This window comes from Arvicola amphibius, chromosome 8 (assembly GCF_903992535.2).
Source record: "Arvicola amphibius chromosome 8, mArvAmp1.2, whole genome shotgun sequence".
Lineage (NCBI taxonomy): Eukaryota > Metazoa > Chordata > Mammalia > Rodentia > Cricetidae > Arvicola > Arvicola amphibius.
Genome location: NC_052054.1, coordinates 56,872,184 through 56,888,245, shown reverse-complemented (window position 1 = coordinate 56,888,245; position 16,062 = coordinate 56,872,184). Strand labels below are relative to the sequence as shown.

Below are 16,062 nucleotides of genomic sequence, written 5' to 3'. Positions count from 1 at the left end.
GTTGGTATATCTAAATCTAATTGCAAAAGTAATTGCATTATAAATTAATTTAGCATTATAATTAAAATACAGAGAGCAGTCTAATGAATAAAAAAAGACCAGAATTGTTTTGTTTCTTTCTATACTGAGATTGAGTTTCACTTGTCTTGGCTGGCCTGGAACATGTTGCTGAAGAAGCCTTTGAACTCCAGATCTCCCTGTTTCTACTTTCCAAGTGCTTTGATTGTTGACAGCACCACTATTCTCAGCATTCTTGCATTTATTAAATTTCTTTTCAATTCATCCATTGTTTTTTTTCTTCTGTTTTGCTTTGCTTTACTTTGGGGTTGCTGTTATGTAGCTCAAGTTGGCCTGGATCTCATCCTGTGTCCTATGCTTTCTTTGAACTTGGGATTCTCCTGCCTCAGCTTCCAAATGCTGGCATTAGAGTTTTGGGGTAACATTCTGTTCCGTTGCCTTTCTTACTATACCTTTTTGATTGTTCACATATTCTAAATGAGGTAATATTACAAGAGAGTGAAAACTGGTTTTTATGTGGCTAAAATAGTCTATTGAGCCCATTGGAAGTCCATAATTATCATCACTCTTCAGAATGTCTTAAAAATTGGAGTAGAGCTAGTGAAATTGCTAGGTGGGTAGAGGTGCTTGCTGTAATAGATTATTAAAAATTGCTGCGGCAGGCAGTGGGCAGGGGGTCCCAAGAGCAGCCAGTCCTAGGCATGGACTGCGCGTGAGACCATGCTGCAGGTCTCCGAAGGCAGCTGGTCCCTGGTGGCAAGCCACATGGTGGCAGTGGGCTAGAGACAGAAGGATAGCAACACCATGCAGAGTGAGGTTGGACATTTATTAGGTGGGTTATGGAGGGGAAGGGAAAAGGGGAGAAGAGGAGAGAGACACACACATAGAGAGAGAGACAGAGAGAGACAGAGAGAGAGACAGAGAGAGAGAGAGAGAGAGAGAGAGACAGAGAGAGAGAGGAGAGGAGAGGAGGGAGAGAGAAGCTGCCTCTCCAAGAGGGAGACAGAAAAGAGAGAGACTAATGCTGCAAACAGGAAGGAAGACCTGCCTGCCTCAGCGGATGGGGGAGGGAGTAGATGTGGTTTGTCTCTTAAAGAGACAGATCATTACATTCCCATCTCTTTTTTATAATAAAAAGGCAGGAGGTTAGGCACCACAAGTTATAGGAATTGGGGCGGTGGATTTTCAAGACTTCTTCCTGCTTATTTCTAGGCGTTGTCTTTTGGGGGAAACCTGAGAAGGCTGGGTGCTGGTCACATCCTGGCATAGTTGGTCTCCTTGCTCCTGTCTGGTGTTTCGGTATGAAAATGTCTGGTGTCTCTTACACCTGTTTAAGGTATTGGCAGAACAGACAGACTAATTGATATGTAAATTGACAGTTGATGTGCCCTTTGTGAGCATGAAATTATTCTTATAGGCAGGTTAGCCTTTTGTTCTAAATTATCTTCACTCCTTTGTTCATTTACTCATTCAGTAGTTGTGATTCTCTCTAATATAAAGTATTTTTTGTTTTGTCCAAAGAAACGGTAGACATGAAAATATAAGCCTAAACACCAAAACTTTTGCAATTATAATATGTGTAGATTTAAAAATTGTTACACTGCATTTTTTAAAAGACATTTGTTTTTATTCTATGTGTATTGGTGTTTTGCTGCATGCATATCAATGTACTGTGTATGTGCAGTGCTGACCAAGGCCAGAAAATGGTGTTGGATATCTTAGGACTGGAGTTACAGAGTTTGCAAACTGCTGTGTAGGTGCTGGGAACTGAATCTGGGTCCTCTGCAAGAGGAGTAAGTGCTCTTAACCTACAGTCTAAGAAGACATGTTATAGACTTCTGAGATGAGACTGACACGTGTAGTTAACAACACGTGTAGACTAACAATGTGTAGTTATTCAGGGGCTACATTCAGGTGGAGCAGAGAGGGGACTCAAGGCTGCAGTATCTGGGAAGAAACTATTACACACTTATTCTAGGGGAAGACACTGGGACTGAAATAGGAGAGTGGCAATCCAGTGAAAGGGATGTAACGAGTAAAAGAGAGATTATGAGGTCATTATGCACAAGATCAGTAACGGGCATATGTGCAGCTAAACATTAGAATATAGATCTAAAACAATGGAGCCATTCATAAAAATCAGTAGATCGGGATAAAGGTAGATTTTGAGATAAAATAATATAGTTCTCCCTTTCAGTAAATCTCGATCTTCTATATTTAAGCTATTTTGATATTTAACCAGAGAATATTTGCTAAGAGTTCTCTCTTTAATTGCATGGTGATTTTTAAAAAATAACTTTGTTTTAAAATTTTATAGTTTATGTGTGTAATATGTAGGCATGCCATATGGTGTTCAGAGGACAACTTGTGGTAGTGTCTTCTCTCTTGCCACCCAGTTGGATTTGGGGATCCTTATGCCTGAGTGCAAACTAGAAACTATGCCTATCTTAATGATGAATAAGATCAAGTTAGGTTGATAAAGTACAGCAATATTCTACAGACGATGCTTGTTATAGGAACAAACTGTAAGCTTAGGAGAGCTGTGACTAGACAGCTTTCCCTTTCTAGTTAATAGTCAACGATTAGCTCTCCTCCCGATTTAAAGTAAAAAAAGCTTTATTTATTGAGCAGGGAGGAAGGACAGCTAGCTGCCTTAGAATTGTCCAAATAGGTGATCTGTTGCAGTTGTGGCTTTTCCCCTCCTCACATTCCACCAGGCAGCAGAAAAGACAGACTTCAGTCATAAAAACCAGAAACAGGTTCCCCCCCCTCTCTCTATCCCTCTCTCTCTCTCTATCTCTCTCTCTCTCTCTCTCTCTCTCTCTCTCTCTCTCTCTCTCTCTCTCTCTCTTTTTCTTTTTCTCCAAGATAGGGTTTCTTGTAGCTTGGTCCTAAGATTAGAGCCAGTGAAGAAAACACAGTTTGGCCCTGAGATCAGAGCCATCTCTGCCCCTGACCAATTAAACCAATCCCTAAGCAGGGAAAACTAAATAATTCCTCTTCTCCCTGGGAAAACTCCGCCCCTAAAAGAAGCCTTTCTGCTGTTCAGTTGGAAGCTGCCTTTTACCCACCTGACAGAGGCAGCCACTCTCCTTCCCAAATAAATCTCTTTCTCAAAAGAGTCTTGGGTGACGCTCGCTCATTAATCACCAGGGTAGAAGAACCTGGCTGGGATGTCCCTTAGGAGACTGAGCTGAATAACCTTGCTGAGATGCTCCCTTAGGAGGGCTGAGCAAGGTTGAGCAAAATAGAAGAACCTTGCTGGGATGCTCCCTAAGTGGGACTCAGCAAAGCTAGCAGAAAAGTAACAAGTTTTTGCTGAAGCCAGAAGAGATTGCTACATTTCTGCAGGGCTTCCCCTTTAGCAGAGTGTTAGCAAAAGAAGGAAGATCTTGGGTGAGAAAAGCTAATAGCTCTGCTACTGCATTCCCTTTGGGGAACAGAGCAGAGCTCAGCTGTACAGGCTCTCCAGGAGAGGAGCAGGATTGCTATATCCTGCAGGGAGAGCACCCCCCACCACACCCCAGATTCAGGTAGCCTGGCTTCCCGACAAGTCAGGTCACCTTTTCCTCCAGAGCTGTACTGTTGCCGCTCTAAGTATAGCCTGGCTTCCTGGTAAGTCAGGACATCTTTGCAGCTCCAGAGTTGTAAAGTTGTAACACCCTCACTCCCCGACAGTTATAATTTTGTGAGAAGAGTTTTTTTTAATTAATGTAAGCTAACTGTTCTATTATAAAATGCTCCCCAAACAATAAATTATCATATAGAAAACTTTCTGCTTTACAGCAGAGTAGAGAAGTGACTCTGATCATGTGGCTTGCTCTGTACTCCATCTCTACAAAAGTAAACATGTCTTTAACAGTTGTACTTCTGACCCAATACCAAATGGTTATCCCTGAAAAATGCATATGAGCAACATTGTACAGACTGTGCAGGTTATATTTAGTGATGTGCATATATGCATATATGCACATCACTAAATATAACACCACATGGTATATAAATGTAATAGTAATAAATGAAGAAAGAAGCCATGAATTTGAAAGCTAGCAAAGAGGGGTATATAAGATGGAAGGAGGAAAGGAAAGGGGAAATGATATAAATATAATGTTAATTCAAAAATAAATGAAAAACTGTTGATGGCATTATGGTAGGAACATGTTCTTTTTTTGGGGCACAACAGTATCACATGTTTTTTACATCAATACATGTAGCTCTAAATATATTTTTCAAAAGAAAAAAGACATTATTTAGCACACTACAAAGTGAGCAGTGGGTAGGGCAGAAACAGTAAAACCACCTGCCCAGGGCTAAATAGAAATCTTAATATTGATAATATTGATAATATTGTATTATGTAACTCCAGTACAATTTGTTTAATCAGTGGACTTAAAATGCTATTAAGGCTGATACAATTTACCAGACAGTGCTATAGTTGCTTAAAAAAATGAATCTCTATATGAGCTTATATGGTAGGATCTTCTTTTTAACGTGTTACTGCATTTATTTATTGGGGACATGTGCGCACATGTGTGTGTGTGTGTGCACACGTGCATGTGTATGTGTATGAATATGGTGCACATGTGGAGGTCAGAAGACAGCTTGGAGTCAGTTCTCTCCTTTCTCATGTGGTCCTTGGGCCTGAGCTCAGGTCACGATGGCAGCATTGCTCTGACTTTATACTAGAACCTTTGTGGTAGAATGGATGGGACAAGAATGTGTACATTGACATTTCTGTTTCATTAAATGCTTTCTGCAACGTGGTATAGGCTTTCAACTGCCAGCATTGTAAGGTTTGTCAAACTTCAATAAAATGAAAGAAAACCTATACTTTTATAATGGATAACAGAATTTCTTGCTTTGATAACTTTAAAATTACACAGATGATATATAAAGTACTGATAATCATGATCTCTCTCTCCCCCTCCTACTCTTTACAGAGCAAACTATTCATGGAAGGATTTAGAAGCTTGAAAGAAGGAGAGCCAGTGGAATTTACATTTAAAAAATCCCCCAAAGGCCTTGAGTCAATACGGGTAACAGGCCCAGGTGGGAGCCCCTGCTTAGGAAGTGAAAGAAGACCTAAAGGGAAGACACTGCAAAAAAGAAAACCAAAGGGAGATAGGTAATTGTACTTGGCTGGCTTATGAGTGTACTGTATTTGGAAAATGTTGTAAAATTTCCTATCATTTTGCTTATGGATTTTATGGAGTCTAGTTAGAAGAAAATAGTATCACTGTGTAGCTGGATAGACTGCGTCAAACGACAGTCTTCAGAGTGCTTAGCTGCAGTTAGCATCAAGTGTGCAAAACAGTGCTAGGACTGCCATTTCTCAGACTGTTGGGAGCAGAGGAGGGGCTCAGATTCTTACGGAAGAAATGCCTCTCTCTGTACAGTTTTCTGCTTTTACTTGTTTTTTCCAGTGAGAGTATACGGATTGCTTTGTCTATTTTTAAAATGATAACTCATGCTTTGAAAATTCAAACATTAAAAAACTGACATTGGGGGGAACGTCACTTGAAATCCCAAATGCAGGCAGAAGTCAAAATATATGCTGTTTTGTTTTGTTTTGTTTTTAAGCCAACTCTTGGATGTCAGTAATTAACAGCTGCATGCATTCTTACTATATGAATCTGCCAAAATTTACAAACAGTGCTGCCAGAGCTCTTGAATCTGTTTTCTGTGCTTTGAAATTAGCACTATTGTATCAATTCTTAATTTACTACTGAAAATATGGCCCAAAGACTATGTATTGAAAGGTTTTGGTACCTGGTTTTAAACTGCTATCCAAAATATAGCAGAAATGCAATAGCTTTCTGAATGTTATTTAGTCTTTTCTAATTACATATATACAGACCTTAGTGTTTTTATCTTTTGTAAATTTGACTGCTGCATATATGAAATTTGATTATAGAAAAAAATAGAACATCATTAAAATTAGTTTTAAAAACAACATAATCTCATAATCTAATTTGTCACTTTATACCAGTTGGCTTTCTGTTGTTATGACAAAATACTTGAAAAAATTAACTTAAAAGAGGAGAAGTTTATTTTGCTCAGTTCATGACTGTTGAAAAGGAGAGAGTTGGCAGAGGCAACTCAGTAATACATCCTCAGTAATCTATTTTTGCCAACTAGGCCCCACACCCGTAAGTCCAATTTCCTGTTAATCTATGAACCCATTGATGCTATTAAAGTGAACCTCTTCCCAAAGGACCTACTTCTGAACAATGCTTCCTGGGGGCCACGTCTTTAACACAAGCTCTTCTAAATTGTAATGTTCCTTAAAGTACCTTCTGACAGTTGTTACTTTAGTTAATTTGGAGAAGCAAGTATGGAAGCTGAGAAATCAATAACGGGTGCTTTTCCAGTGTACCAGAAAGAGATGGTGGTGGTTTGGATTGGGGTGGTAGACATAGAAGTGGTGAGCGAAATTCCTGTATGTTTTGAAGGTGGAGACGGCAGGATTTACTGATGGATCAGATGTGGACTGTGAGAGAAGAAGAGTCCAGGATGATTCCAAGGTTTGTTTGGCCTGGGCAACAAGAAAGATGGAGGGACCAGTTGCCAAGATGGGAAAAACTGCAGGAGCAGGAATACATGGGCAGCTTGGCTTGGGGCATGATGAATATTCAAGAGGGTTACAAATTAGGTGGAAAGTTACTGGATATGGAGTTCTAGGATGGAAAATAAAAGTTCAGCAGTAGTCAGTGAAATGATATTTATACCCATAATGAAAAAATGAATGAGCTCTGGGTCGTTCTAACACTGAGAAGGAGCAGTGAAAAAGAATGTGGAAGCAATGGGAACAGGAAGGTCATCTAGAAGGGTTTTGTTTTGGAAGATCGGGAAGGAAAAAAATCAAGGAGGTGAGTACGAGGTCTGTTGAGAGATGCTGATGATACAGTGATCACGATGATCACTGAGACTCCAACCACTTAGCAACACAGAAGTGACTAATGGACGTGACAAGAACAGCTCTGCAGACTGGTGGGAGTGAAAGCTTGTGTCTTGTTCAACAGAGAATGATAGGAGAAGATGTAGAAGTAGCAGATACTGTGTGGGGATATTTTCTAAAGGTTAAGAACTTACAGAATGTATATGTGTTGATAAGGAAAGGTTTAATAGAAAAGGAAGAATCAACATGCAGGAGAGAGGACAGGGCTGCACTGATTCCTTAGGTTAAAGATGGAATTGAAAGCACAACCCTGAGGTCTGACTGTGATTGTGAATGGTTTACTCTTAGCCTACATGAAGATGGAGTTAAATGATGAACAGTGCCTAAAAAAATGATAGGGACCTGTCAAACAGGTGTAGGCGCTGACTAGGAGATGTTGCTAGGAGTGGAAATTTGAGCACTGAAGTCAATCACAATTCTATAATTATAAATCATGGGGAAGAAACCAATGCCTCTGACTAAGAAATAAATGAAAAATTTTCATTGTGATGTGAGATGGATTACTTACAGTCTTAAGGCATCTCCCTCAACAAAATGCTTACTAATTACAAAAGTACATGAATAGAGAAGTGTGCCCCATAACATCTTGGTCACATGGTCAAAGACAAAAATTATCAGTAAAGGGAAAACTTAAAGTGCATGGCATTCGATGACAGAATGCTGCACTACATGACTTACATGACAGCCTTGGTGAAGATGAATAACCTCAATCTAACATTAAGGGACTAGCAATCAAATACAAACTACAATCTAGATGCAGCCCAGTGTTTCCAAACTCATACCTCTCATTTTTCCTGTGCCTTTAAGTTAAAGGAAAACAGAAAGAATGTGGGTAGATTCCCGTTTCAGAGAACTTAGCATACTTTTCCTAATTTATAAGCAATGCAAGATGAAGAGAAGTGCGTTTAGAGATTTGGGTACTGGTGTAAGCCACTTTTGAACTTAGAACTTACAAAATTTTGAAAATAATGGTATTAGGGTTGGGGATATGGATTCATGGGGAAGTTCTTGCCTTGTTATGTACAAGGCTGTGGTCTTAATGCTGGATAGTTAAAAAAAATGACAGTAAGTAGTTGATTTGGTTCACTGAAGCATTAAAAAGGCAGACTTCCAGTTAATTCTTTTTTAAAAGAAAAACTAACATTGGTGCATTTTTGTATGTTTTGCTTATTTGGAATATTGATTTTATTTTATGTCTCAAACATAACAATTTATATTTTTATGCACAGCTCTGAATTTTCACATGCTTACATTGCTCCTCTCACCATTATGATTTACTCTGAACAGTCTATTACCCCCCAACAAACAACCTCCCACTGCCTTTTATAGCTTCCCACTCCTAATCTATCCCCTTGGCAACCAGTAACTTGTTCTTTCATGTTATAATGGTTTTGTTTTGGTGGGTGTCATATGAACAGAATTATTTGTTTCATAATCTTTTGAAATTTTCCGTTTTTTCATTATCATGCTTTTGAAATTTATCTGCAATGTTGAATGTCTCAGTAGTTCATTCTTTTATATTGTTGTGTAATATTCTATTATTATGCTATAACAGTATCTAATTAATCTGTTGAGGGATTTGGGTATTTTCCTGTTGTGTGTGTTATGAACAGCATGACAAAAGACTCAAGTATGGATTTTTTGATGCACGTTAGTCTTCGGTTTTGGAGTGGGACAGCTATATACTGTGGTCATGGGTATGCGTTTACCTTGGTTTTGCAAGGGAGCCACTTTCTCCTGTATCTCTGTCAGCAGTGTGCAAGCCACCTGCTATTCATATTTTCAGTAATTGATGTTTTTCAGCTGAACATAGGCTTAGCTACCCCATATATGTAGTGGTCATGGTTGTAATTAGGGTATATTGTCATGGTTATGGCTGCTGATCCTAAACATTGATCAAAGCATTTTGTTGCTGCTGTCTTTATTTTCTGGCACTCCAGTAAACTGTTTGTGCCTGTGCGTTTTTTAAAATGAGATGTTTATTTTCTTTTCTTTTTTTTTTTTTTTCCTTTAAGACGGTTTCTCTGTAGCTTTGGTGCCTGTCTTGGAGCAAGCTCTTTTAGATCAGGCTAACCTTGAACTCACAGAGATCTACCTACCTCTGCCTCCCCAGTGCTGGGATTAAAGACGTGCACCAACACCACCCAGTGAGATATTTATTTTCTTGTTATTATTCTGAGGGCTTTTATTATGCATTGTGATACAGGACATTTTCCAGATAAACTTTTTCCAAATATTTTCTCCTATTCTGTAGCCTTTTTTCTCTCTCTCATGGATAATCTTGTAGTACAAGAGTTTTTTATTTTGATGAGGACAGTTTAATTAGCCTTTGCTTGATGTTATGGTTAAGAATCATTTGCTTAAAAGGCTGGCATGGTGACCCCCTCTGTAATCCCAGCCCGCAGGAGCAGAGACAGCAATCTCTTGAGTTTGAGGACAGCCTGATCTACAGAGTGAATTCCAGGACAGCCAGAGCTACACAGAAAAATCCTGTCTTGAAAAAAACAATCAAAAAACCCCCCCAAAAAAAACAAAATAAAAAGATAATTTTTTGCTTAACACCAGATGACAGCATTTCTTTCCATGTCTCTCTAGTAGGGTGCTTTTTGGTTTTTATTATTCTTATAATAGTAATGTGATTTACATTTGCTTAATGATCCAATTAGAGTTTACTTTGTATCTGGTTTAACATTTAGATTGATTCATTTTCATTTATGAATCATGAATTAGATACTCTCTGTTAAAATGAAGAATGTTCATAAAATCTTCCATGGTAGAAAGATTTCTTATAGTTTCAGATAAAATAATTTTGTATTTACTGTTTAGTTTGTTTTATGTTAGGTCGTCTTCAGAAGAGTATGGAGACAAAACCCCCTTGTAGCTTTCCTCATTATAAAATGAAGATGACTGATGAAAAATTAGAGACCTTATGCTTTTTTCTCAAAAATTAGTCCAGTCTTGGTACCTTTCTCTAAAGAACATAGTTTACTATGAAAACAAGAAGTCAATTTTAACAATTAAATTTGAGATAGGCTAATAAAATGATAACTTTGTCATTCTATTTACTTGAATTAGTACTGTTGGATTTCAGTATGAAATTTTGATTTATACTTGCAGATATTTGGAATGACTAGACAGACTTGCAGTGAGACTATTGGTCTAGAAATCTTTGTATAGATAAAGTGACTTGATGCTAAATAATTAGTAAATGAAACACATGTAATGTGTAAGAACATTTGTGGTGAATTCCCATATGGAGGGTATAGATATCTGGTTCTGGGACTTGTCTGTTTACAGTTTCTGTTTTCCCCCATCATAGTGACTGTTGTCTTTGTTCTTCTTAACCTTCCACATCGTCTGACACAACTGCACACTCTGATAATAATGAAAGGCCTTTTCTAACAGCAATGACTTGAATTTTTAAAAAGTAGTTTAGATTTTTAAAAATAGCTGATTGAGAGAATATTCCAGTGCTTTCAGTTAATTTGGTGCAGTATTTAATTTTTAAAACCATATTAAACATATTAGTACTTTTTCATATTCTATATAATATTTTGTTTCTAAAGGATGCTAAATGCTAAGTTTTTTTTGTGGAAGTTCAGGGAATTTCTTTATTTGGTACTATTAAAAAGAGTCTTTATTTCTAGATGGTTTTTATTTACACTAATTCTTATTTTGAGATGCCTGGTAGTCCATTATTGAAATGACACATTGTGATATGCTGTCTTTATTGCCAAAAAGACCAGGGTGAGTATAAATGGAATCTAATTATATGGTATCTGGTTTGAACTCAGCTTAGAGTTAAATATGTACACGTGTGCGCTCGCATACACACACATATGATCTTGGTTTTCGCATGTGATGTATGGTAGTTGATTTTTATAAAATTATAATTTTGGGGCTTAAATTATTTTAAATTTTATGAAAGTTTTGGAAGAGATTCGGCATTAGATAAGTTGCCATGTGTTGCTTAATAAAGAGTTGTATGTTTTATTTACCCCATGGAAAATATTTCTATGATGCTCACTCTTAGAACAGGAGCGCTATAAATTGGGTACCGGTAGTTCTTCCCTCACCCCACTTCTGCACTGTTATAACCTTTCCCATTCATTATCTCTATTGTGGAATTTGGCGGCTTCTAGTTACTTTATGTGGGAAATCTTGTGCTGTGTCTTTTGAAATCTTAATGGCATTCCTGAAAATAATAAGCCTCTGCTTAGACTTTGCTGTCTCACGTTAAGAAGTCCTTCAGTAGTGCTGTTTTCATGCTTACTATATCCCAGAACCTGTTTCCAGAAGAAAATTAAAGTGCTGTTTATGTGCTAGAGGTGTTTGAAAAGATGTAAATTGATGAATTCCAATAAATAACAATTTCACCCTGATACTTATGTGATTAGATTTAGGAATTTGCTGTTTAGTAGGTTCCTATTGTGGCAGAGAAATCTTTCAGGCATGAATTGATAGGCCAGATCCTTTGAGGTCTGTCTGTCCTGACCTATGACCCCTATTCTTGCAAGATCAACATCTGAGGGCAGGAGATTAAGGCAGTTTAAAGACTGGAATGGTAAATGGAATGGAAAAATTAGCCAGCACATTTTGGGTGCAAAACATCAAAGTCATCAAATAGCCTGCTTATTTTAAACCTGGCTTATGGGTGTAACAAGCTAATTTTACCATGTTTGCTGGATTCAGAAAAGAAAGTTTAACTTTATGATACTATTAACTATATGATCCAGATTACATTCATACAGCTTAACCTCAAAATATCAGGAAATGCAGAATAATTGGTCTCAGTATCATTTTAATCTCTGACCAGTTTGATACTTCTTATTTTTAAAAAATCCTAATATTTACTGTGAAATACTTATTAATAATGTTGAATAAAATACATAGTTTGAAGTAACCAAATATTTGTAGGTATACACTGTTGAATTGCAAGAAAAATAGACTTTTTTAAAGGTGGAGGTAGAAAACAGAAGGAAAGGTATTGAGCTTTTTAATTACATGCTTTTCATACAGTAATTGCAAAATTTAGATGAGTATGCCTTTCTGATTCCCATGTTAGTCCTTTGTTAGCAGCTTCCCACCACCCTTCCTTGTACATTTGTATCCTGGGTAGCTGTGAGTTTGCACCCTTATGTTTGAACGTCTTCTAAGGGCTATAGCTGCACAACTGAATTGTTGCTTCCAAGTTTTTGTTAATTTATGTATGTAGCACCTAAGGAAGTTAGTAAAACCAGTAGTATGCCCCCAAGTCTGTCTGTCTGTCTGTCTGTCTGTCTGTCTGTCTGTCTCTCTCTCTCTCTCTCTCTCTGCAATTTTAAAATTCTACCCCCCAATTATCATATTATAGGCCTAATTTGGGGTGGTTTTCCTAGTCCTTTCTTCTTGTGATTATTTTCCAGAGATCTTTTAATGAGGCAATTATAGTTGTTCCCTCCGTTCACATTAGCTGAGCAGATGCTCTCCCTGCTGCGACCCTGTTCAGACCAAGCAGACAATGTGCCATTCTCATCACCCTCTGCCAGACCCTGTGTGGGGCTGAGCTTTATTTTGGTGTTGCATAGGTCTCCCCAGATGTCTAATGGGAATTGTCGGAAGCCAAGTGACAAGTAAGCAGAGTTTTAGGTTGATTTTCTGATCATCGTTTATTTTAAATGTTATAAATGCATAATGTCTCTAAGAAAAAGAATTGAAAGCAACTCTAATATTGCAAGAATAATATGGAATGCTTGATTTCAGTGTAAAGTTTTAGTGAGAGATGAGTATTTTTAACTGTGAGATTTAAAAGGGAATCTAGCCTCTAATGTTAAATTATATATACTTATTTTTACCACTTGGATCATAGCCTACTACCACTTGACCAACCTTAGATATGTTTTTAAAATAACATACGGCATTGTTTAAAATATCACATTTGTTTAAATGTTTTAAATTTAATCATATATTACATATCATATCTCAACATTGTAGTGTTCATTTTATTCCTGTGAGAACAGAATAAAGTGTGGTCAAGTTGAATATTAACAAAATTTCTATATTATGCTATTAAATCCCTTCACTGAAATAGTACTTCTAGAAACATAAGGGAATTTTGTGTTTCCAGAAGCTAAAGCTCCATTAATGAGAGACAAAGCTAGTTCGGTTCTCATGAAGCTAAAGGCCTCCCAAAGACTCTTCCACATTTATACTAGAACTTAGCATTTTCACTTTGGTTAAATAGGTTAAGAACATAAACTACTCACAAAAAAAAAAATGTTATTTTTGTTGCTATAATAAGGTAATTTTAAGTTAAATTATAATAATTAACATAAAATATCTTCCCATACTGCTCAGAAGTAGTAATTAAATACAATAGACTGCTGTTTTGTAAAATCATATTTATGATTAGTTAATTTCCAAGTGATTTTTTTAGAAAAATGCATTTTACATGTCAGATTTTTAAAATTATGGATATTTTGAGGGCTAGGCAGAACATTTGGTCAGAAGAGTACTGCCTTGTAAACCTGAGGATTTGAGTTTGATTCCTAGAACCAGCCTACAAAATCATGTGTGGCTGTTTGTTCATATTCCAGGGAGCTAGAGACAAGCAAATAAATCCCCGGTACTCACTAACCAGCTGCCGGCCTGGCCTCCTTGGGGAGTTCTAGACCAGTGAGAAACTCCTGAAAACAAGGTCGGGGCTGCAGAGTTGAGATAACAAGTAAAAAGCATTAGCCATGCAAGCCTAGTGAGTTGAGTTTGATCTCTGGGACTCAAGTAAAAAGCCAGATGCTGCTGCTGTGTGCATCTGTAATTCCAGCACTTGGGAGGCAGAGACAGAATAGTGGAGGTGGTTATCCTGGAGTACAGAGTGTGGCAACAGAAGCACGAGAGACCTGACTCAACAAGATAGAAGGTGGAAACCAGCTCTGCAAGTTGTCATTGGGCATTAACATCACTCAGTGAGTAGAGTTACTTGCTGACAAATCTGACAACCTGAGTTTGTTTCCAGAACTTCTGTGATAGAAAGGAGGAACCCTAATCCTGCAACGTTGTCCTCTTCCCTCCACACATGTGCTGTGGTACACATGCACATGCACACAGGCACACTTGCACACAAAGAAAGCATGGTACATGGAACCTAGAGAAGGATATCTGAGCTTATCTGCTGACCTCAACATGCATTCCTGTCTTCACACACATGCATATGAATACACATGCATGTATAAATTGTTGGTCCAGTTAATGTGAGCAAAGAACAAGTATTAAATTTGACAAAAGGTCAAGGAAGAATTGAAGACTATTCATTTTGTAGTGCTTTGTTAAGTCTTCACTGCTTGTTATTTTAAATTGGGTTAGTAAGGGAAAAAAATCAGACATCTTCTTTGCTTTTAGGAGAGAAAGCCCCTCATTGACTGGGAGATAGAAGAATGCTTAGAATTGGGAGCTGTGGAGAAGGCTCAGTGGCTAGCCTTGATCTGTGGAATCCACATGATACTTGTGTAGTAGAGCTCCAGTACTGCTCCAGTGAGACAGGGAGCTGGGAGCTGGAGAATGCTCAGGAGCCTACAGCCTACCTAGTCTGGGTACTGCCATTTTAATAAGGTGGAAGTCAGAGGCTGACACTAGAGGTTGTCTTCTGTGGCACCTGTGCGTGCGCGCGCATGCGCGCACACACACACATACACACAGTTCAGAATCTCTAAAAATAAGAAAAAGGTATTTGTGTAAGTTCTGTACCATTTATAACCTGGTTTCTCTCCTTCACAATTGGAAATCTGAGTAGAACTTTAAGTCTGTTTTCTGAGAATTTATACTAAGGATAATTGAATTACATAACCATCCTTATGGAAGGATAAAGCAAGATAGGTTCATCCTTCAAAGAACTCATTTGCCTTGTTCTGAGTTTGAGCCAAGGACTGCTTTGCACTTAACCTGTCTCCTCACTAGCCATTCTATACTATAGATATTAAACACTTCCATTTATAGCCTTTTAAAAAAAACAGAACCATTATATGTTTTGACTCACTTCTGCTTTTGAAGCTTTTATCTCCTTATTCTTTATCAATAAAATCTTGGGAGTCGGTATCAGGGTAAGAACCTGAGTGATCAGGGAATCAGCAGAGAAGCCACCAGTGACCCCCCCACCCCTCTCTCCAGAAGGATCCCTGGAATCTTTCTCAGCCTCACCCTACTACTTCCTGTGTGTCTCTATATGTCCTTGGTCCTCCAGAACCCCTATGGCTAATTTTGGTCAGCTAGTAGCTAGCCCCATCCTCTGATTCAAAGTAAACTTTATTGCCAGTCTCGGGTTCGTTAGAATGTGACCAAAATATCACATAACCCTTTTGTCTAGATATAACGGGAAGGTTTTAACTCTAACACAGTAAAACTACATATAATAAGAATAATTATCAGGTAAGAATTACATTCACAATGTATAGTCTGTTTGTACTTGAAAAATTCAGAGAAAATATTCCATTATCTATCCTATCTTGGTGAGTTCAACATTTTGAACCTAATTTACTTTATATCCTAACTTGTATTTCCAACCCAAAACTATCTTATTTTAGATAGGCAGGCATTCTTCAAATATTTCAGAGATCTACAGAATATGGCATCTAAGATGTTTTAATAACATAAGACTTTTTATGACCATTAGACCTGTCTGCTCCTGATAGCACAAATTTACTTCAGAGAAGATGGGCATTGAAGAAACTCCAAATGGAATTTCCTTTCATTGTGGCAAAGTTAGCCACTAAGTAATAAAGTGCCCTTGTCTAGACTACTGACAGTATGCTCTGCTGTGGAATAACCCTTCTGTACACTGTGAATACGTATTGCTCTTATTGGTTAGTAAAGAAGCTGATTGGAGTATACCAAGAGAGGATAAAGTTAGCAGGACAATCAATATGGTTTTTTTCTAGATCCATTCATTTGCCTGCAAATTTTAAGATGTCATTATGGTTTTTTTTACTGCTGTGTAGTACTCCATTGTGTAAATGTACCACATTTTCTTTATTTATTCTTCGGTTGAAGTAAAAAGTTTAAACTTAATAAAATGTTGTGTGATATATCTCTGATATCTCTAGGGATCTTTATTA

General features: G+C 37.6%; 1 protein-coding gene across 2 annotated transcripts in view; it reads left to right on the top strand.

The window, feature by feature from the left end:
* The window catches only part of Lin28b (lin-28 homolog B), an 81,124-nt gene that overhangs the window by 35,373 nt on the left and 29,689 nt on the right, over positions 1 to 16,062 (top strand). The window contains exons 3-4 of one of the 2 annotated variants that reach the window (XM_038341070.1): positions 4,959 to 5,143; positions 6,471 to 6,542. In XM_038341070.1, coding sequence (XP_038196998.1) covers positions 4,959 to 5,143; positions 6,471 to 6,542 — 257 coding nt within the window. The remainder of the gene's footprint in view (positions 1 to 4,958; positions 5,144 to 6,470; positions 6,543 to 16,062) is intronic. The other variant, XM_038341071.1, reaches the window with a different exon arrangement.